This window comes from Thunnus albacares, chromosome 1 (assembly GCF_914725855.1).
Source record: "Thunnus albacares chromosome 1, fThuAlb1.1, whole genome shotgun sequence".
NCBI lineage: Eukaryota > Metazoa > Chordata > Actinopteri > Scombriformes > Scombridae > Thunnus > Thunnus albacares.
Genome location: NC_058106.1, coordinates 18460165 through 18483865, shown reverse-complemented (window position 1 = coordinate 18483865; position 23701 = coordinate 18460165). Strand labels below are relative to the sequence as shown.

The following is a 23701-nucleotide window of genomic DNA, read 5'->3' as shown; positions in this document are numbered from 1 at the left end:
AATGAAAATGCACGAATGAAACACATCTGGGACATGTACCTTATGAACGCAGATTAAAAAAGTCCAAACATTTTGTATTACTAAAAAACAATATCTAAAAGATTGTGCAGCTTTGATGGGTGATGAGTGCTTTCTAGTTCATAAATCTGTTTCACTTTAGGTTTATGTAACTACAGCATCATCCAAAGTGCACATCTAACAATTACAACATCAAAGTTAGTTTTTAATTTTAACATTTTCATCAATCATGTTAAGAATGCAGCAGCCTTCCAACATCAGTTGTCTCTCTTTTTCATCAATGAGAGGATATTGAAAACAAATCCTTAGAGGAAAAAAGTACTAAGCAGTGGACAATAAACTGGCTCAGGGGAAGCTAGAAACCCTCGCTGCCTTCTCTGTCTCTCTGTGTTCTGCTCTCTCACTCTCTCTACTGACACTAAGGCTCTTCGTCTTTTTCAGCCTGATATGTCAACACAATGACTTCTGTCCTGATGCAGCTCCGGACACTGTGGTCATGGCTAACTCTGTCCACTCCTATTACTGCTGTTCTCCACTGTCCTTGTCACCTGCCTCATTAAAGGCTGACCGATGATGATGTTATATGCTGTGAAACAACCTAACACTAGATATTACATTAATTTCATCTTGTATCAGTATCTCCCTATATGGTACATTAGGATAATGTTTGTATCAAGTGTCTCTTATGTTTTTCACTGCAGGCACTGGATCAGAAAACTAGACTGAAAGCCATTATTCAGGGCTTTCAGCAAGCTTTTTGGAAGGTGACAGGGGACACATTCTCTCCACTCTCACATAAGGGATCATATATCTTGCTGGCTCAAACCCTTCTGGTGAAAATGGAGGAACAGCAGCCAAAATGAATTGATTTCTGAGCCTCATTATGTAAATTCAGGAATCAAGGTGCTGTAACTGTTTGGAGAAAGAAAAATAAAGACACTGTTCTGCTGAACAAAACTACTCCAGAAAATTGTCATTTGAGTTTTTATAATTTTCTGCACGTCTGCTGTGTTGCTGAATAAAGATAAAGATCTAAAACAGTACAAAAGACTTCCAAAATGCTGTAAAACATATGTTTGATGTGTGCAGAGATAGTCAAATGCCAAGTGGAACAATTTGTACTGATCAAAGATTGAGATAGAGCTTTCACTTGTGTCTGCTCTACTAATGAATGGCCACACTGAATAACTCATTAACACTCAAACCAGTCCTTCCAGTGTCTCTAATCTGCAGTTTGAGAGTAAAATTTTTAAATAGTCTTAAGAATTAATTTCATTACAGTGTTCTCTACCCTTTTCACTCTCAACGTGTTGAAGTTGTGGTACATAAACATTAAGCAAGATTAATTAAATGGTGTCAGACCAAAGAACTCCCAAGTCTTAACCACTTTCTGCTGAAAGATAGGCTACTTAAATAAAATCTATGGTGTTAAGCAGACCAAATAAATTTAGCTCACATTTATAACTTTGTTGTAAGATGTTCTGAAGAGGTGCAGCATTACTATGCAGGTGCTACTAATAACATTAATAATAGCAGTTTTATTCAAGTGTCCCAATAAGGTGTGACAGTGAGCCAGCAATACCTGGGGCCTGTACTATGAAGCAGGTTCAACTTAGTCTGGCTCTCTTTGGGTGAGCTGGCTTCACTGAGACTAACATTGGCGAAGCTGGCGAAGCTATCATAAAGCTGGCTATCAACTAGCTCAGTTTTCCTATCCAGTTATGAGCATGCTCATGTGAAAGAGGCAGGGTTGTTAATTACGAGTGACATCATCAGAACCATGAATGAAGTACTTCATATGATGAGATTAAATGATAATCCAAAGCAAAAACAGCAAAAAGTCATATTCAACGATGTGAAATGTTAACGAAAGCCTGTAATCATACAACAGAATAAGAAGATGTAGAAACACTAGAAATAATTTCCATATATTAAAAGTAGGCTAAGGCTTAAATACATGTACGTATTATTATATATGACTTAAGTGTATATCGAGTGTTTTTGCTATTTAGCGGGGTGATGAAGAAACCATTCTGAATATGTCACATCAAAAAAACTTAAAAGTAATGTAAAGTAAAGTAAATGTAAATGTAAATGTAAAGACTTTCTGTCACTGGGGCAAGAGTGGAAAAGTAGTTAATGACATATGAGGTCTATCTCACCGAAATGTTGCATTTAAAATCATGGGAATTAACAGTGTGTAGATTATTTTTCTAGTCAAAGACGGTCCTTCGTTTTTATTTCCAATTATCATCACACAGTTGTCCGATGTTATTCTGAGCTTCTGAGCTGTTATTCTGAGCTGGAGTCAGAATATAAAATCATCCACACTGTCAGCTGTCACTCCGGGGATAAAGTCAAGTTTGCACAATTAAAAATCCAAAATCATCATTATGTGTTTAGTGTCGTAAACAGTCTCTTCATTTGTTAGAAGCTCTGTTTTAAAACCTGAGTGGAAATAGAAAGCCTGGAACAATAAAATGTTTCAACTGGTCTACAAAAATATATATTGCTCTTTTTACTTGTCACTTTATCATAAACTCAGGACTTTTATCCATGTTGGGATCCTGTAGGAATGACGACTCCATTTTTCCAGTGATCTGATTGGTCAGTGGTCGGGGTGACAGATTGTGATTCAATCCTCTGAAGTTGACCAGCAGGTTAGCTGATCAGCATAAGTTGCCACGGTGATTTATCCCAGTTAAAAGTGAGCCAGCTTCGTGATACCGGAAAACTTGAGTTAAGCCCAGAGATAACTGGCTAACCTACTAATCTCACTTTGTAGTACAGGCCCAAGGACTCTGAAACCAAAGCAGGTTAATAAAATTCTTACTAATACCTGTGCTTTTCCTTATGACATGTCAAAATATCTACAAAGTATTCCAGTAAACCATTTGAGTAAGCCAGTATGAACAATACCAGAGACGTGGAACTGATTCACCTTAATGGAATGTAGTTGTTATTTACGTCATTGATTACTGTGCTTTGCCTGCAATGATGTGTCAAAATGTCTGTTGTGAAAATGCCTGTATCAGGGTCTAAAGTTACTCCTCAACATTCTGTAAAATATAAAAAAAATATTCCTTGGATTAGAAATAGACTGGTTAGGTTTGGAGGAAATTGAGTCCATTTCATCACAAAATAATACTTGAAATCCACTAATCATTACAGATTAATGTTCCATAAAAATTTAAGAATATTTCAGGGTGGAATATTGCTTTGATGCATGGGGTGATCAGATGAACCTTGCTGGAGCAGACAGGATGACTGGAAGTCAGAGAGCTCAGCAGGATTCTGCAGGCAATCATAGTCCCATTAAAACCATCAAAAATAAGTCTTCTTTCACTTCACCACCAAGCCCAGAGGCAACACCAGCCACCACATTATAGCACATCTGTTGTGAGCTCTGGGGCTTTGTAAATTGCGTAAGCAGCCATAGCTTCAATGCATACCCACTGTCACCTGTGGGTATAAAATGTGTGCATTTAATTGTTTAAATTGCGTGAAACGGAAACAGCATAATTATCAAAGGTCAGTAATTAATCACATCTTACCAAGAAGCCATCCATCTGGCACTGCTCCAGCTTGAAGTCTCCTCCCAACACAGCTTTGAGACAGTATAAATGAATCGTGGCTTGACCCAGGCCATTTGACAACCACATTTGTTAGCATCATTTGCACATCACAAATGATCTGGACATTGACGGAGTGAAAATGTTTTTGATTAATGTAAACAAATTCATCCTCCCAAGGTGCCCTTATCACAACGTGTGTGCAGTCGATAGCTCTGATTACATCTGGGAAAGCAGACATTGCTGCAAATTGCATTTTGATGTTGGCCTGCTCAGCTGCTGTGTAAGGGAACCTGATGTATCTATTACAGAACGAAATTATGCCACCTCACACCATGGGCATGACCCGTCTCAGGGCAGACTGGGATATCCCTGATCTGTCCACAAGCTCTAGCTGAAACATCCCCGTCGCCAAAAACCCAACTGTTGTCAACACCTGTAGATGGACGGGGATGCCATGGCTTCTCCAAGAGTGCCGTTCCAACACAGGGCCCAGTTCAGCACACAATTCTAAAAGAACAGCTCTTGGAAATCAAAAATGGTGCATTAGCCATTCATCATCATGAGCCAGAATATCAGTATGGTCTCTGAAGACTCGTTCTCGCCTAAATTGCGCAATAGCGATATCTTCCAGCAAAGCCAAAGCAGCCATTGTATCATATTGTATTTAGCACAGCCATTACACACATCTACAGCCTTTGTATAGTGGTGTTTTAACAACCTGTTAATTGGTCACACCTTAAGGTGTAGGTTATTCTTACCCCCCAATAATACAGAATAATAATCTTTATTTATATAAAGATAAAGAATTTAAAAAAAAAATAAATGTATTTATTTGTTTATTTATAAAAAAATCATTATCATTATAATTATTATGCATAGTGACAAACATATTTAGTCAAGATAGAACGAAATTAAGGTTTGTCAAAAAAAGGTTGCTGATCATAATGAAGGTTTTTTGGTTCAAGATAAAAGTTCTAAATAAAATGTCACCAAAATCCACACTTTTATGATCCTTTTTTGCCAACTCACAACATCACACTAATCAGACTCAAAAGTACACTTGGTGTGAAAGATGTGCACCAGTATGCACATTTTCACCACTCATGGACTTTTATGTATCCAGAAACCTGCGTGGTTTCACATGTGCATGGTAAATACATTTGGTTCCTGATCTTGCTCATATTTCTGTCCAACAAATCTTCAAACCAGGTTAATAATATGGACACATATCTGATAAATCTTCAAAAATATTATATACGTCAAATAACTTCTGGTCCTGCTACAGCCTCACACACACTGTGTATGTACTGTATGTGTATCAGACAGCGATAGAGCGAGAGGAGGGACTGTATGAAACTGGAGCTCATGGCCATCTCCTGGGGTCGTACATATGAGAGCAGGCAGGGGACGAGTGTAGGAATTTAGCTGCAAGCTGGGACTGAGATGGGTCTAGGGATTATGACATGGCAGGTTGTTGGTGTGAAATGACAGGTATGGGTCAAGGGAGGGCATCAGATAGTGACGCAGCAACTGATGAGATGACATACTGGTTGAACATGAACATGAGGGTCTCATATAAAGGTTGAATCACAAACAGCTGCAGACAAGACTTTGTGCTGGACGTCAGAACAAAGATCGCTTCTGGTTTCGTATGAAACAAATGATTACCTGTGCTTTTACTTCACCACAATCAAGCTAAATGTTATTTGATACTTATCAATACTATAAGAGATACCCTAACAATCATTTCTTATGCTGCAGTATTAGGTCATGGTGTATGATTATATGCTCAACCTTATTAGAAAAGTATTGGCCTATAGTATTTTCAGAAATCAGTACTCAGCTGAGAGAGGTTCAATACAGAAGCCTCAATGATATCAATTTCACATTTACAAGTATTACTCATTATGTTCACATCTACTCTGGTTCTTTAGGTAGAGACTCTGTTATAGTCAGTGTGGGAAATTATTATCTTAGGACTGAGTATAAAAAGGTTGAGATTAAGTGATGACAAAAGCAGAGTAAAACATTCAATTCCAGCAACCCTTTTAAGATGTCTCAAGTTTTTAATGCCATGCCGTCCTGCAATAATCTAATACCACAAAGTAAGTTTCAATAAATCAATAAAATACATTCATGAAGAGAATTTGTCCCCACAGAGTGGGCACAGTGAGATGTGAGGCCTGCAGGCTAATATTCAAAAGCCCATCACATCACAGCGCTGTGGGCAGACTTGTGTGAAGTAATGACTTGGTCACCTGTGACAGTCTGAGCTAAAAAAAAAAAAAAAAACAGACTCCTTGAGAGAACTCACTGTTAGATCACATGTCTCATCTAATTGGGCCCGTAGAGAGACTTCAGAGGAAGTCAAAGCTCATCCTGCCAAGTGACAGACTGTTGAACGTACCTACTGATTCTTATATGTCCTTCACTAAACTCCTGCACAAATTTAAGGTATTGTTATCACCATAGCAACATATTTGAATGGTACAGTATGTGGCACTTTTTATTTTAATATTATTGTCACATTAATTGAAGTATTTTAATGTAATTACCTCCAACTATTTATTAAAATTCAAATCACATTATCCCAAAATCGCTGTGTTCGATTACTCTGTGGAGCGTAAAGAAGGATACAAGCTGATAAGCAATAAGTATAATTAATGAACAGCTTATAAACTGTTGATGAGCACAATAGTTTTCTACCTCTTTGCTTCAGTGGATTTCCCACAAAATCCAACCCCCAGAGAACATCATTTAAAATGCAGGCAGCCAAACACCTTTTAATGGTCTCATTTTTTATGGTAATGACACTAATTTACCCAAATCAATTCACTAATAAGTTATTCATGTTAAATTTACACACATAAAATCTTGCATCTCTAGTTCTGACACCAATGTCATTAAGGCAAATTTCTCTGCATTTACTTTACTTTATGAATAAAGTGACTCCAATTCTGTCAACGCAATACATAATTCATGCTTTCCACTGGCTCGCAGGTGTATTAACATGAACATGATGCAAAAGACGACAATTAAGTGACATAACAAAGACATACAGCAGCAGTTGTCCACATATTTGCCGCATGAACCATCCTACACTCGACCTTGATCACACACGCAGTGTCATGAGCAGCTCAACCAAATGACTTTACTTTTATGTTTTTTTTCATTATGTGATTGATTATTGCAGGTCAAGAGGCTTGAATCTATACAGTATTTCAGTTGAAAATATACAAAAATAGACATGATAATCAATTTAAATGGCTGCCATGACTATCTAACCAGCTCCTGAAAGGTCCCAACCAAGAGTCTGAGCAGATGTACTGACTCCTGACTCTGACTGTATTTATTGGCTGCGGTGCAGCAGAGGTTAGCTGAGGCATGAGGAGGATGGAGGGAAAGAGGACAACGAGGGATAACAAGGTGGGATAAGCCTGTTAAGCTTCCAGGATCCCCTCCGAAATCCACACTCTAGTTGAGCACACTGTATGTAATACAATCAAAGTGCTCTGTAATCTGGGGTCACTGCATGTTGCAAGACACAAACTAATCTGTTTTTTTAATTTTTGGGATTGGGAAGGATTTGGGAATTTTTAAACATTTTTTGGAAGAATTTTGGAACGCTTCCTTAAGTAAGTGTTTATAAATGTTTTTAATGGATAATATGAATTAGGCTATGTACTTCAATGCAAAAATGTGCTGAGCTGAAACAGTCAATCAACAGATCAGATCCAGAAAAATATACACAGATTACATTTTACATAATCAATTAATTGTCTAAGTCATTTTTTTAAAGCAGTTTAAGTTTCAGCCATTCAAATGTGAACATTTGCTGGTTTTCTTGGTCTTCTATGAACTGAATATCTTTAAATTTTGTATTTCTGGTTGGACAAAAAACAGAACTTGGGCTCTGGAAAATTGTGATGGGCATGTTTCACGTTATTATGATATTTTACAGTCTGTCAGTAGTTTAACCGATTATGAAGATCATCTTTTTATCTGCACCCCTGGCATCTCTTGAGGAGGTTCATTGAGGCCGCACTGGGAGCAACTATCACAATAATGACCACTGGGTAAGTGTTGGTGAGTCAGTGAGAAATATGGAAATAACTTGTCTATGCAGTTCATCACAAGATGTGCAGTTTCAGAGATATTTCTTGGACTGCTCCTTTTGTGACAGCAATAGAAACACTCTACACTACACATATTTGGGCACATTCGAAGGAAACACAGAAAACAAGAACAGAGAAAAAAACTTTCAGACATACAGGTGAAAACAAAAACAAGACATGCACTGCATTTTGTGTTTTACCATAGCTGAATAGCAGGTCAAACAACACATGTTTGAGCTACGACGTTGGCACTGTTCATGCTTCACATCACAGCGCTCATACATTCGACCTTGACACTCCACACAGCTGAGGCAAACAGAGATCACCACCGATTCCAGCAGGCGGCATGATGGATGAGCTCTCAAACGAAAAGCCTCGGCTGCATCCTCAATTCACCCCAACAGAACAGAGCCGACGGCGCTCTGTCACGCTGCAGCTACTGCTGTGATGTCAGCCATCCTACTATCATATCTTTAATGAGGTTAAAAATAGTGATAAACAAGTCTCATTTTACAGATATTCATAAGGATGCTAGTCTGCATCATGCTAAGGAATGATAGATACACTGTGACACGTTAGCTTATCTGTTTAAAGGACCATTCCAGTGTTTTTACTTACTATAATTTTCCTACCTTCCAGCCCACGTTTGGTTTTATTCTTTTCACTATGATGTGAAAATGATCAAAATAAGCTTAAGTCAGTTTTTATACCTGCTGCTAGGTTACTCTATTGTTGCGTCATAATGCAGTTGTAACTGCAGACTGACGTAAACATGAACTGTCATTTCTTTTTCTTTTTTGCTCCATTTTTTTATGGAAATATGCAATTAAATGATTTAGAAGTCATTATATAATGCTGTTTCAGCTGAGTAAAACAAACATCTAATTAAGCAAGTTAATTATGAGAGCAGTTAAGGAAACAAAGAACTCTTAGAGGACTCACAGTTAACAGTTATGCAGAATGTAAAACCACAAAACCTGGCTATTCAAAGGCCATCTTACATAAGTGAATTAAGAATTTAGATAAGAGAAAGAAGAAGGTTTTTGTTAGAAAGCAGCGCCAGAGGTGAGACCTGATGGTGAATAAAGAACCAAATGCTCAGTGGAAAATGGAAACGGATTTTCCTTCTGATAATGTTTCTAACATCCAGACAGAATAGTTCACTGTGATGGCAACTGCAAATCAATGGATACTACATTGTTTTGGCAGAAGGTGCACAAAAAACTGAAATGAATTATGATATTGCTTTTTTGATATCTTTCCAATAGAGCTGGGTCACTGTGTGATCCATGTTCGCACAGAAAAAATGTATAAATGTAAATCCTTGTGCCTTTTTATGATCTTTTTGGGATGTTTTAACACTGAGTGACACAACATCAACAAACTACTATGAAGTAGACAGCTCATTAAATATGTTTTCGGCCATGAAGTTGTGCAGCTGAGGGGAAGGAGGGCAGAGCTAAGCACATGTTCCCTGTTTAACTCACACTTTGTGGTCATTCACTCCTATGAAATTAAACATTGTGATGTAAACAAGAATATAAGGGACGCACATATTGGACCTTTTAAGTGGGGTCCATACAATGGCCATTGACGGATGTAACATATGTACTTTTCAAAGTACTTAAAGCATTTTTATATGCATCACAAAAAACCCAAAATAAATCCTTTCAAACCTGTCCTTAAAGGAGAATCTTCACTCTTTGTGTGAGGATTTAAATGGACTGAAAACATCAGTTGCTGGTGGAAAAATCTTCCTAGAGACACCTCCTCAGTGCCACCCTGGGGTCAACAAGAACTCCACATCAGCACTTGAACTGAGACTCACAGTTCACAAGTATAAATCAGGACACAAGGTTCAACATATTATTCAATGAGTTTTTCTCACTTTGTCAGAAAATGCAGCTTTTAGAGACTATTCATGAAAAAAGAATAGAAGCAAAAAAAAGAAAAGGAGATTCTGAAAATCTGACTTGTTCACCTCATGGTACTGAACTGTACCCGACTCTCCGTTTAAGATTCAACTTGGTTTTTTTTCATATAGACTGTCTGGCAAACAGAAAATCCATTGGCATGAGTTTCAGTGATGATTTCAACCACGTTCACATAGTCAAATGCAACAGAGTCATGGGAACGTATTTTTGAGCATATAAAAATCAATAAAAAATAGCTGGATATGATGCAAGATTTGAACAGCTCATATTTGAATTGCAGACATATAATGTTGGGCTACCATATGTATTTCTGTTTAAATCAAGCTCAACCCTATTTTTTATTTCACTTTAAACATTAAAAACATATAAATGAATAAACAAATAAACAGTTTAAAATAAATTCACAAGGGCTGTAGTCTCCTGGTCGACTGGTCAATTAGTTGGTCGTTATGTTCTCATCTGGCCAAAGTGCTACATCAACAGCCTTCCAGGAGTAATCCATTATTTCCTGCAGCGGGAGGGACAGACTAACAAATTACCTGTGAAAACGGGGGTGTATTCAAAACACCCCCATTGTTTTCACAACTTTGAACTTGCCCAACCTAATGGAGACTGCTGGGTCTAACTGTACTCAACGTTTAGTGAACGTTTACTGAACGTTTCCTTCAGTTATAACAACAAAAACTCCTGCCAGGTCAAAAAAATATTTTTTAATGCCAAAAATAACGCCAAATATCCATTAATTCGGAAATCAACAGCATTTGGGAGCCTCTGTGTAGCGCTGTTCTGAAATATGAGTCAACCTGTCATTACCTGGGAAACTACTGATAGCGTAGCTCCATTAAGGAATACATCAGTGCGTAATATATTTGCGTAACGGGTGGGAAAGAGCGAGCGTTAGAAAAGTGATGGTGAATGCGGGCAGAGCAGAGTTCAGATGGAACCATCTGCTATGTCCTCTCTTCATATTTCTTGGCACAAATTTCATCATTTTTTTACAGAAGCTTACCAGTCCTCAATTTGATTTTTACCCAAGATTATATATTACTTTACAGTAGCCCACTGTACTGCTGCAGATTTCTTCCAGAAGTTAAATGGAAGGAAGACAGATACTATTAAGAGGATGAACGTCCCCACGGGAGCCATCTTTTCAGGAATGGTTCACTCAGCCAGGAAATGTAGCCTCCTTTAAGCAGGTTTCTTTCAGAACTGGAAATAGGACAGATCACTATGTATCAAAATGGGAAAATCTTCCAGAAGTGCATCTATGGTGGCATATGAATTAAAGTGTAAGCATAAAGGCAGAAGTAACAATGTGTTCACCTCTGTTTTTCGAGTCTGTCTTTGAAAGCATTGGACTAGGAGGAATAACTGGATTCTGTGATTTTTCTTATATTATATGACATATTTTCTTATTCTTATTTATAACATGTCTGATGCGATTCTTCTAAAAGACACACAGACACAGCCTCGATTTTTTTTTGTTTTTTGATGAATGGCTTTAAAAATGATAAACATCTTCAACTTTCTACCAGCGAGCAAAGGATACAAAATTTTCCACTATCAGTTTGAATCTGCCTCTACCTCAATCATCACTAAGCTGCACTTCTTTGTCCCCTTTCCTTACAGATTTACTTCTTGTATTGGCTATTCTGTCATTTTTTCAGATTTGAACTTGTGCACTCCTCTATCCCCACTTCCACAACCCTTAGTACACACAGCTTAATGGGTGCCATCCACATCTCTTAATGACATCTGCTGTCAAGGAGAGGTCTGTCTCCTTGGTGACAATATCATTACTGAGACATACTGTATGTATACCATAAGCTATCATGATCTCATCCTGCGGACATACTCTTGACCTTCATTAGCCACCTGACACGTTGCGGTGCCACAGGCAACAAAGTACACATGCATGCAGTCACGCTGTACTATGCAGTAAAACCATTTGTTTGTGTGGTTGGAAGATGAAAAACAGAGACATTCGTTGCGGTAATTTAATTATCGAGCTCTAGGTCTCCTGTGCAATGTCTCAGGTCTTATATTTCAGCTTCAAAAACACTGACGCAATAGACTCAATATTAAGAAACAAACAGAACATCCAATAACTTAGATCCATAATTCAAAATAATTCATATTAAAACAAAAACAATGTTGCCTCTCTGCAGCAGGTTAGAAATTGCTGAGAGTGGCAAGTTCTCACACACACCCACACACACGCACACACACAAATACACACAATATTGAAATGATAGTAACTATGCTTGTAAAACTGTCAGATGGGACAGTCTCTGAGGAGAGGCTAATAAGATGCCCAGGAAGGATGAAAGGAAAAATTCTGTAGATCACATAGACATTTATTACAGTTGTGAATGAGATCGGAGCATGAGTAACATGAGTTTGTTTGTGTATGTGTGTATGCAAAGGGTTAGTTCACCAGAGGCAGCGGAGCAACACACTCAGATTATCCCAGAAATGAATTGGCCTGTGGGGAGCCGCAGTCTGTCTCATTTTAAGACTTCAGGGGTGACTTCAGAGCACTAAAGGAAGGGTATAAATCAAACAAATGCTACATGTTGTAGATTTATGAATGTATATAAAAGTGAGTGCTTTTCAATATGTGCTGTGTGTGTATGTGTGTGTGTAGCTGCAGGAAATTTTCCCTCTCAGTGCTGTCCATAATTGAAAATGCATGACACATTAAGGTTTTACATACATATCTATGCATTCAAATTTTAATTGTAATTCTTAAAACTTATTTAAGTCCGTGAAAGTCATTTGAATTACCTCTAAATGTAATAAGAAGGAGAATAAGCCAATATTCTGTCAGGAGAAGTTTTTAGTCCTAAGAAAGCTTGATTACTGATTTTTAAAATTCAAAAACTGTTGAAAACTTCCTTTTTAATGCTCTTTGAATTCAGCTTATCCTTCTCCAGCACTCTTGACGCTTCACTGACTCTGTCATCTTTGCAGCAAGTAGGCTGCCTCCACTCTCAACCTGCTCACTAAAGCTAGAAATCAGAGAGCGAGTCCTCGAATCTGTGATGTCACTGGGGTTTAAAATCAAACGCTCCGCTATACCACATGAGTGGGACGCTTATGTTTCAGAGCCATAATATACCGCAGTCAACCTTTCTCAGCCTTAGACCAGGGTCACTACATGGAGTCATGGGCCAATTGAGTTATGAGCAATGTCTAAGACTGATAAACTGATATTGTTGATTGACATGTTTGCAATTAATAGTTTGTTAAATCAATTAACTATTAGAGAATAATTCCTATGAGGGCTGGATGATATGGCTGTAATTAACATTACATTATTAATAAGAATATTTCTATGACATTGATATAGGAATATCACTATAATGCAGAAACCGATGGTCTATGCAATTAATTTTTTTTACACTGTTATGTTTTACATCAGAAAAAAAAACATTTAAAATTACAATTTGTTTTAGTTTTTTTCTATAATTTGCTTGGAATAACTAACTGAATGACAGAATTCTGCAAAACAATAACACATTATGATCATATTATCACAATGTGATTCTGTTGCCCATAGATAGACGATGATATTGAATTATCCCAGCCAAGACCCAATTCCTATATAATCCAATTAGAGTACACAAAACAATGCCATACTCAGATTTACATGACAATATGAAAACGCTCTGATAGTAGTCATGAGAATTCTGGGACCAAAAAAAACCAGGTCACAGACCAACAATGTCCCATTCATTGTTATTTGTAATTAAAATGTATTTAAAATGCAGGCTACATGTAATGCAAATGAGGTTGCTCACAGTGTAAAAACTAAAAACAACCATCAACAAACTCTAAAGCTTTGCACAGCTTTTTAGCCTCCTTTAGCAAATGTTAAGTATTTGCTTTTGCTCATAAAAACTGACTGTACACTACCTGCCCAGCACCAAAAAGGCAGGCAGACAATTAGCGACGTCTGTGTGCACATCTGTAGGCTTGCTGTGGAGTTTTTCTGCCTACTAATGGTCAAAAAACAATAAATGCAGCTTTAACTTTCATTTCACTGCTGTGTATTGACTCTATCCCCGAAAAAAGTAGATTCAGGAGTAGCTAGTGTTATCTTGTTTGTGTGTCGTGTGTGCATAAGCATGCTCACCCTGCTGCTAAGTTGCTAAGCATGTAACATTTTGAAGGCTCAGTGCGATGGATGTGTTTGTATTGTCTCAGTGATCTCACATACCCTCATTCAGAAGTGGAAAGAGATTATCTGACACCAAAGTCCACAGAGGGATCTGTGCATTGCCATTTTCAACAATAATGGGCAAAAACTAAATATGATAGAATGACAGTGACACCATTAAATGTGACTGATGACCCCATCTGCGCAGAGGCAAATCTCCTCCTCTCTGTCCATCTGTCTTTTTCATTTAAGCACACCATAGATCTAAATCCTGGTCTGATCCAGCCTTGTTCACTTCTGCTGAAAATCTTCTTAAATTTTTAACTTCCATATCTTTCACTTCTATCATTTCTCATGAAATCACTCATAGTTACAAAGAAAGAGTTCACTCAATCAAACATGACCAAAACTGCCATCAGAGTCAAAGCTCATTTATGGCTTTTACCCTAGAAATTACACTTAGGAAGAACTTCTATTAAAATAAACATCTGCATTTTTTTCACTTGTGGTGTCTTCCCTGATTATATCACATTAACTTTTAGAGAAAATGTTACGATAGGTTGATATACACCTAATTGTTTCAGTTTTCATGTTCCTAAAATCTTAAAACTGCAGCATACACACACTTGGTTTATTGTGGCAAGTGAGGAGAATCCCTCAAGACCACGGACAGACAGAACAGCTCTCCTGACACGTCTTGATCATATTTTATTCAGACACCAAGCTTGGGTGCATGTTGATATAGTTTGAATCCTCTGTTCTTAAAGGGGCACTCCACAGATTTTATACATGAAGATCAGTCCACCCATCATGGAGATTAAAAATTTACAACAGAAAGCCTGCATTACAAACTGTGGTTTTAAAGATTTTGGCGTTGTATGGAGAACCTATGAAAGAGATGGTATTGGTTGCATTATGGGAAATGTAGCGTTTTTGGAGCTCAGGCCATAACTGGGAACTAAAAGTCAGGATATCTTGTCATCTGCTGCTGCTTCAAATTTTGACCTTCTTTTTCAAATCTCTCTATTGCAAGTTCGGGGAATGCAACACTAAATCACTGCGGTTCCCCTTTAAAGGTCACACAAGTGGATTTCCATTTTCAAAAACATCAAAGGGCAGGCAGGTTACATTGCTACAACTATTGAAAATACATTTTCAGTCTTTTTATGTGTGTTTACTAGGGGCGCAACGGATCACAAAACTCATTGTTTGAATCATATCACGCTTTGAGTCACGGATCAGATCATTTTTTGGATCAGCAAAAAAAAAAAAACAAAAAAAAAACGGGGAGACAAATACAACTCTGCTCTTCATTATTCTGTAAAACACTTAAAGCAAGGAACCTTTGCCCACAGTCTTAAATGAAAACAACATTCAAGATGTCCAATGGTTAAATAAAATCTTAAAATATATAAAATATTCAATACTCAATTGCCCTCCTTTAAACATGGCAACAACAGCCTGGGTCCACATCATCAAAACTTGATGATAACTTACAAACATGAACACACGTCTTGTCCTGCAGCTCAGCTTGTTGAACAAACCACCAAACAAACATTCACCACTAATGTCAGTTAGCAGCTAGGTAGCTAATTAGCTGCTCAGCTGCAGCACATTAAACAGCGTGTAAACATACCTGCAGATGTCACTTTGGACCCGTTAGATTCTGGTTTGGTCGTTGCTCTTCAAAATCCTTGTTGGTGACACGCTGTCTGATGTCTGATTTGTAGCTACAGCAGTTTGTTTACTTTGTCTCCAATGAGACATTAAATTTTGCAGTTAATCCACGGTTCACATGCATGTCGAACAGTGGGGGCGATCCATATGGATCACGGATCAACTATGTTCCAAACACCACTAGTGTTTACTTCTTGGTTGTTGGTTCAGCCAAATTTGATAGATAGATTGAAATAAGCTGTTTCTAGTCACTCCAAAGAGAAGAGAATAACCATCAGAATGTGTCTGCAATTAATGATTATTTTCGTTATTGCTTAATCTGCTGATTATTTTCTCGATTTTTATAAAATGTCGCAAAATAGTAAAAAGCCATAATAATTTCTAAAGCTGAAAGTGACATCTTAAAATGTCTTGGTTATTGGACCCTCATCCATGAATCCAATGATATTCAGTTTATTATCACACAAGACTAAGTAAAGCAAGAAATCCTCACAACTGAGAGGCTGGAGCTTGGGAACGTTTGACATTTTGCTTGAAAAATGGCTGAAACAATTAGTCCAATATCAAAATAGCTGCATTTTAAAATTCTGTCGAGTTACACTTACACTCAATATTCCTAAAATTCCTAGACAATCAGGCCTGTGGTGGATACATGCCCTCATGCTAAAATTTCCACCATGGTCCAGAGTGTTGCGGTGTGATGAACAGTGGCTTGGTGTGCAGAGCAGTGTGATGTATTATACAGTATGTCCCAATAAATCAGGCAGCCTGCTGTCCTTTCTCAAGCAGCAGCAGAGCCAAGCCTTCGTCTGCCGTCAACCTGCACCACACAGCCAAAACACAGAAAGACAGGAGGGAGAGACGCAAGAACAGAGACACACAAAGGTACAGAGAGATACTGGAGGGAAACATGGAGCTCATAACACACACACACACACACACACACACACACATACACATACACACACACACACACACACACACACACACACACACACACCACACAAACAAAATATTCCCTGATTGCACTGAACTATACAAGGGATAATGCAAGGCAGATGGTCCACAATACTAATTAGAAGCCCCGTTTGCCTTTCTTATCGTTACATCTGTGAGTGTTGTAGAAGTGACGCCTGCTTTGTTTACAGCGGAGAAAGAGAAAAGACTGCAAACCTTTTGACTTTCTTTAAGATCTGACAGAAATAGATTTTAAAAAGCCGTGGGAGTAACTTATAGCACAGATGGATAACAAGGAATGCTCCTGTTACTCTCAGAATGATTGCCAGTACTAATATATTCTTAATTACTTGATAACAGTCAATTTCTGCCCTTTTAGCATTCATGTCATTAATGCTAGCATTTCATTTCAGGGACTGAAATGCTTGCATTAATGATGCACAGAACTCTCCCTGTTAAAACATCCGCATGACATGCCAAAAAAAAAAAAAAAAGAACAGATGGAGCCATGCATAGAATTTAAACGCTGCCTTAAAAATTCATCACTGCTTTTTGTGAATTGACTTTTCAATTTGACATCTGTCTGTTCACAGAGACAAATGTTTGCAATATGACTGATTGCTAATCGAAAGAAGGATTCCTCTCACGGTCTGAGACACGGCTGAAGCTCCACCTAAGGAAAAAAACAATCTATCTTGACTGCACACACATGCACATACATCTCAAGCTCAAGCTGACACACAACATAATTAACTGTTGTACAATAAATCACTGCTATGAGCCAAAACAAGAAAAATCATGCTGACTGTGTGTTACTGAAAATTCAGAGCTGGCAGAGACAGGTCATCAGACAAAGGGTGAGTCATGGTTGCTGTTTTTTTTTTTTTAAAAAAAAAACAATTTTAACATTAACCATGGCGACAGCTTTGAAAGGGAATAAAAGCACACAGGTAGGAGGGTGATTTTGAAAGAGGCAAAGCACAGATAGTGTTGTGATGTGCAGCTCTCCGGTCAATTGACGCATGAAAACAGTCATTTTTTGGGTAAAAGCCCCAGACGCATTGCAAATAGGAAATGGCCTTAAATCTTACAGTCATGCTTCTTTTCAATGAATTCCTAAGCAGAAAGTGATGACTGGCAACAGCTCAGGGACAGAATCTCATTATACAGTGAGAGGTCTATGAGGTTAACCCCTGTCAAAACCAAGCTGTCAGCACTCATAAGCGAAGGGAGGGTTGTGGCAGTCGGAGTAAACAGAGCTGATGTCAGGACAACGTCATTTGATTGTGGAAGGAGCTAGGGTTGCCCCCTCATAGTCGACCCAACTGTTAGTTGATGAGAAGAGTCTTAGTCGACCAAGTTCTCATTGGCCGGTTACTCGCAGGAAAAAGAAAAAAAAAAAGCTGCTGCAGCTCCCTCCAAACTTGTCACAACTCCTCATCCCTTATTCTTTCCTTGCAGACAGGTAACGGCACTGTATGCCCTTTCACTAGCATCGCAGGAAGCATGCAGTTTGATTGTCTGTGAGTTTGGCTGAATCTCAATTTGGTACCATCTCAGAATGGACAACCAGGTGGTGCTTTGGCAGCTCTGCACACCACTGATCCCATTTTTCAGCCAAGTGTTGAAACTGTGTTGAAATAAATTAACAAAATGTTCAGTCTCCTTGCTGGTTGTTCCGTCACATTCAGATTCATTACCAGTTTTGTCGTTAGCATTGTTTTTAACAAGCGGCTCGCTTCGTGCATGCACTTGTAAAATTTAGATTTTAAAGGCTCATTATTACAGTTTTGTCTTTCTCTGTAAAAAGTGTTAACAATGTTACATATAACCTCTATCTCAGTCCTCGAATTCAAAGCACTTTCTGTTAGCCCCAAAAGATATATATTCAAATAGTTAAATTAACATCATAAACGTGTGACGACTAGTCGACTAATGCCTTGAACTAACAACCACCAGTCGACTAGGAGAACCTTTGGTCGGGGGGCAGCCCTAGAAGGACCAAACAAGCCATCGCTTAGCTCACTGATTCTGCTTGTCCTCGAGCTGCTGCTGTGCATAATTTCACCCAGCTGGGCTAATAAGAAAGCAATAAACCAGACAAGAGATCCTGCGAGTTAATTAAAGATCAATCTCACTGCATGAACATTACAAAACACTGTCCTCCACTACGCTGACTGTTGGTGGGTTTAAGGGGGGAAACGGTTATTGTTGGATGAAAAATTGGCGTTCCCATAGAAACCACATGTTGTACTGGTTCCACACATTAAGAGAGGAAGCCGCAAGTCGTGAGGAGAGATTGAGGATGTGTTTCATTCAGTAAACCTTACACACACTCACACAAACACATTGGTGGTTAGTGTGTAAGAGCAGCCAACATGGCACTGAAAGTGGGTGCCAGACAGGAGATATTGTGGAGGAGTAGCGTGACAGTATTGCTAATATTGTGAGTGGCTATTAACAATTTGTTGTCTATAATAACAATAGAAAGCAATACAGCACATCATGTTCCACCACCTTGAAAGTCCAATAATATTTTCCCTTACCATGCAGTGCAATACTATGGACATCAACTAGGGGTGGGAGATATAGCAGTAGAGCTGAAAGGATTAGTCGATTAATCAATGAAGAGAAAATTAATCTGTAACTATTTGGTTAATTGATTAGGATATATGCCGAACATTCTCTGGTTCCAACTTCTTTATTGTTAGGATGCTTTTCTGTGTTTTACGTCATTGTGAATTGAATATCTTTGTGGTTTTGGACTGTTGGTCAGACAAAATAGGACACATGCACAAATCAGAAGGAAAATATGAAATTTTACACTTTTTTCTTTAGTTTTATAGACTAAACAATTAATTGATTAATCAAGCAAATAACCAGCCCATTAATTGCTGGAAAATCAATTGAGAAACTGTTGATAACCAGACGGGAATGTCTGTTTTTGGTTCATCCAGTGAATTACTGTTAATACCTGACAGTTAATACATTTATTTGATTGTATGGTCATGTTACCCACCCCTGACACCAACTACACAGCCTGAAACACCATAACCAAATTGTGTTACAAAGTCAATCAGTCATCAGAAGAAGGCCTTGTGGACAATATATCAAGAGTGTCATGAAAAGAGGTCCCCATCTCCCCAGTCTGCTGAATTACATCACAAATTAACAATTGACAATGGACTATAAGAATACCCAGAATTATTTTGGAGCACATTTTTCATTTTTCACACCAGCAGTACCACTAAAAGACAGTGAACATTGTCAATCAGTGTGAGAGACCTCAGACTGCAACATTTAATGCCATTAAAGAGGTTCCTTTTGTGCATTAAAGAGCCCAAGTGCACAGTTTATTGTCCCTACAATTTGACATAGTTGAATACAAAAACTGCCTCTTTCACCACATATGTACTGTATAGCTCAGGTGCTGCTGCTACTGCTGGGCTTGTGTTTAAGAATGGATGTGCTGACTGTGAGAGGAAGGGGGAGGAGGAGGACGAGGAGGAGGAGGAGGAGGGTGGTGGTAGGAGGAGACTCAGCTACTGTAGCAGTGCATCAGCAGAGGTGAGACAACAGCCACTACATCACAGTTTGCAGACTGTTAGATACACACACTTAACACTTGCAAAGAACATCTTGTTTTGGTCTGTTTGCAGAAAGCTTTCATATATGGACACATGTCTCATTTAGACTTAAGTGTTTGAAATCCATCCATAGTAAGGTGATGTAAATAGTTATATGGGGGGAAAAAACAGGTGATGCAGCCAAATCAGTGCACATGCAGAGACTAAATCTTTTACAGCTGAGCCTTTTCTTCAAACGTTCACGGCTGAAGGGCAGCTATGTCGGCCAACCTTACCCCAGCTGCCTCTCCTGCCGCCAGAGACAGATAAACCTACAGTGGGCTACAGTATGTGTGTCATTAGTGCTGACCCAGATGCTCTGAAACACTGACTGTCCTATGACTGCACTGCATTCCCAGAATAACCCCCTTCAGCTCATTACAGACAAAAAGAATATTTCATAACCCCGATTAAGGAAATGCAAAGAATGAAATGCAGAGCAAAAGATGAGAAGTTGAGATGAGAGGCAAAGTTGAGGTTGAGATAGCTCAGATTGAGTGCAGCTGCAGAGAAGAAGCAAGGTCTGTGCGGTCCAATCTGATCAGTGAGACAAAAGAGTTGGCTGGCTTCAGGCTCAGGTGGAAAGATTAGTGGGTGAGAGAGTTACATCACATGCAAGCAAACCCTGCAGTCCAGTATCAACACCATCTCTCACGCGCACACACACACACACACATAGACACACAAACACACACACACATCCTATCATGTCAGGGCTGGAATTAATCCTGTATAACAGCCATTTGATCATATTCCTTGACTGCGCATATGGCACTTGCATGTTACAGTGTGTGCAGAGAGCTTATAGGTTCTTCCTGGGGTGATGTGATGGACCACAGATAAGTTTTTTTTTTCTTTCCCAAAAAAAAAAAAAAAAAAAGATAGCCGACCACAGCTCCATCCATGACAGCCTGTGAATCATGCACCCAGCAGCAAATCATGTGCGGGGATTACAAAACGCTGCCTGCATGAAACAAAAGATCCATTTTACGCCTTATATGTTCTAACTCTTCACAATAAAAGCTACACGTACTGCAAGGCACATGTGAAGATGTGACACATAATAATGCATCTGATCAGCGTGTGTTTCCTTGGATCAAATAGCTCGGTGTTAGTATGCTTACCCTCTGCGGCCAAAGCGCACCGGACAAGAAGTAAAAGCATCCCCGCAGACAGCAGACAGTTTGCAAGCATCCCCGCTGCACCGGCTCGCCACTTGGTCCTCAAACACCTCCCCTCTCCTCCGGTATCCGTCCTTCGAGGCGAGCGTGCACCGGCGGCAGCGGGGTCCGCTCCGCCGGCTCTCACCTCCTCAGGATGACCTGTTTGCCCACTCCTCAAACCGGGAGCCATATCCAGTGGATAAGTTGCTGAAGTTTCGGTCGTAAATAATACATTGGATCAATCCTCGTGTTTGAACGGGAGACACAGCGGTCCCGCGGCCTCGTCCGTCGTGTGTCCAGGGCTGGAAGAGGGGGGGCGGGAGGGGGGGAGAAGAAAGCGGCGGTGAAGGGAAAAATGCGCCCTATCGCCCCGCTCCGCTCGGTCCACCCATCACCGCGTGGCGCAGGGCGGCGCGCACACTTTGCCAAAGCTTTGACATGTAGCTGTTGGCGGTAAACTGCCGGGCCGTTTTCAGACGTCCTCCGGATTGATGACAGCCATTTAAGTGTGCTCAGGTGACGTTAAGCCACAAATGAAAAGATGTAGGTGGTTTGGTGATTTAAAGTCTGCCACCCCCGCTGGTCACACTGAGCAAATTAGCCTCTGTGCTGTTAATTGTCTGGAGAAAGTCAAAGCTGAGCAGTCTGCAGGACGACCTCTGCTGGGTGAATGGAACTAGACAGATCCATATGAAGCTGATTCATTTTTGATTACAACCTTGTGTACTAATATTGTGGGTTAATATGAAAAAAAGCCACATGACTTTATAGTTTACCTTTACATCTACTAACAGGTATGTAGCTCATATCTGTCCTGGAGGCTAGAGTAATTGCTACCTGAGTATCTCATTTATGTGGATACAACGGTGGCTGTTGTACCTCTTCATTTCCACAAGATGTCAGCACAGACCCAGAAAAACTCTGTGGTGTGAAACCCCGGGATAAAAAGTCAGACAGATCCCACTTAACAAGAGTTCATTACAAAAACCTATTTGAAAAATCGTGTCTCTTGATGTGCAAGTTATTAAAGTACTATTTAATAATGATGACAAGTATTTTATATGAAACCATGGTGAACAGTGAAGTGCCAGCCCATATCACTCATTTGGGAACACAATCTTCCCAAATTCTGGAGCCTCTGGTCATATCACATGAGCTTCATCAGCAAATAGTTTGTCCAGAATTGGAGATGTTAAAAAGGTTGTTTTGTTTTTCTGGGCACTTGAAGGACTTCTGGTCTGGGTGACCTCACTGTCTGAGCATCCTGAATTTACCAGTTTGTAATTAGTAATCAATTTGTTTCTAACTTGTTTAAGCACAAATTTATTTAAGAAACTGTACCATATAAACACAAAAAAAACAGGTGTCATGTGATGGCTCCTATCATTTCAATTCATACAGTACAATTAATCAAACTACCATAAACTAATTGCAACATGGTGACCCCTGAGGGTCTAGGGCCTTGCTTCTTGTCCATATTACTCATGCTGAGACATGGAACACTTGTTAATTAATCAGTTAGTTAATTGACAGAAAATGAATCTACATTAATTTTGGTAATAGATTAAGTTTTTAATTCAATTTATTGAACAAAGATACCAAACATTATCTGGTTCCAGTGGTCAAAATGTAAGGATTTGCTTCTTTTCTCTGTTTAGTATCATTTAAAATTAAATATGTTTTGCATTGTTGGGCGGACAAAACAAGGAATTTGAAGATGTCATCATATAATGAAAATGAGAGTTAGTTGTCGACTTACTCATGTTACTAAGAGGCATGTAAAACTTTCTGGAGATTCCAGTTTGGAAAACCAGTTTGATAATATAGCACACAAGTTGCAGTGTTGTCAGAAGTTATCAGTGTCCATGCATGTGTTTGAAACAAGAAAGGCACCCAAATGATGGAAGGACAGTCAAAAGGAGTTGCATCAATAGATTTTTTTTAATTCAAAGTGAATCTTAACAATAATACACCATAAAGTCTTATTTTGACACTCACCAAAAGAGTCACCTGGAAAACCCGCTTAATGTGACAAAGTAGAGAAGGCTTGGTCACACCTAAATCACTGAGAACTAGAGAGGAAACACTATCGCAAACTGTAAAGAGACATCACATCCATAGAGTTAGTTTTCCCAGTCCTCATACTGTAAATATTGCACAGTGCAATTGCTACATGGCAAACTAGTGTAGCACAAAATAAAAAAGCAAATGAAACAAAATTGAAAAAAAAAAAAAAAAACAAAGCCACAAAAAATCTACAGGTATTAAAACAGTAACAGTTCAGATTTCATAATCAAGTCTATTTGATGAGCAATCTAAACAGATGATTCCATAACTTGCAGTGTGAATTAACTCTTTAAATTGATACAGATGACCAGAAAATAAGAACTTAAGTAAAACAAACCTCATCAAATCAAATCAAAGAGTAACACAGTAGCACATTTAGACTAATACAGACCCTGAATTAACATCTC

General features: G+C 38.8%; 1 protein-coding gene across 5 annotated transcripts in view; it reads right to left on the bottom strand.

Moving 5' to 3' along the window:
* The window catches only part of kiaa1549lb (KIAA1549-like b), a 68929-nt gene extending 46900 nt beyond the window's left edge, over positions 1 to 22029 (bottom strand). The window contains exon 1 of one of the 5 annotated variants that reach the window (XM_044347494.1): positions 21189 to 22029. In XM_044347494.1, coding sequence (XP_044203429.1) covers positions 21189 to 21417 — 229 coding nt within the window. In that variant the 5' untranslated portion in view covers positions 21418 to 22029. The remainder of the gene's footprint in view (positions 1 to 21188) is intronic. The other 4 variants (XM_044347480.1, XM_044347471.1, XM_044347454.1 and 1 more) reach the window with 4 other exon arrangements.
* Positions 22030 to 23701: the final 1672 nt, after the last annotated feature.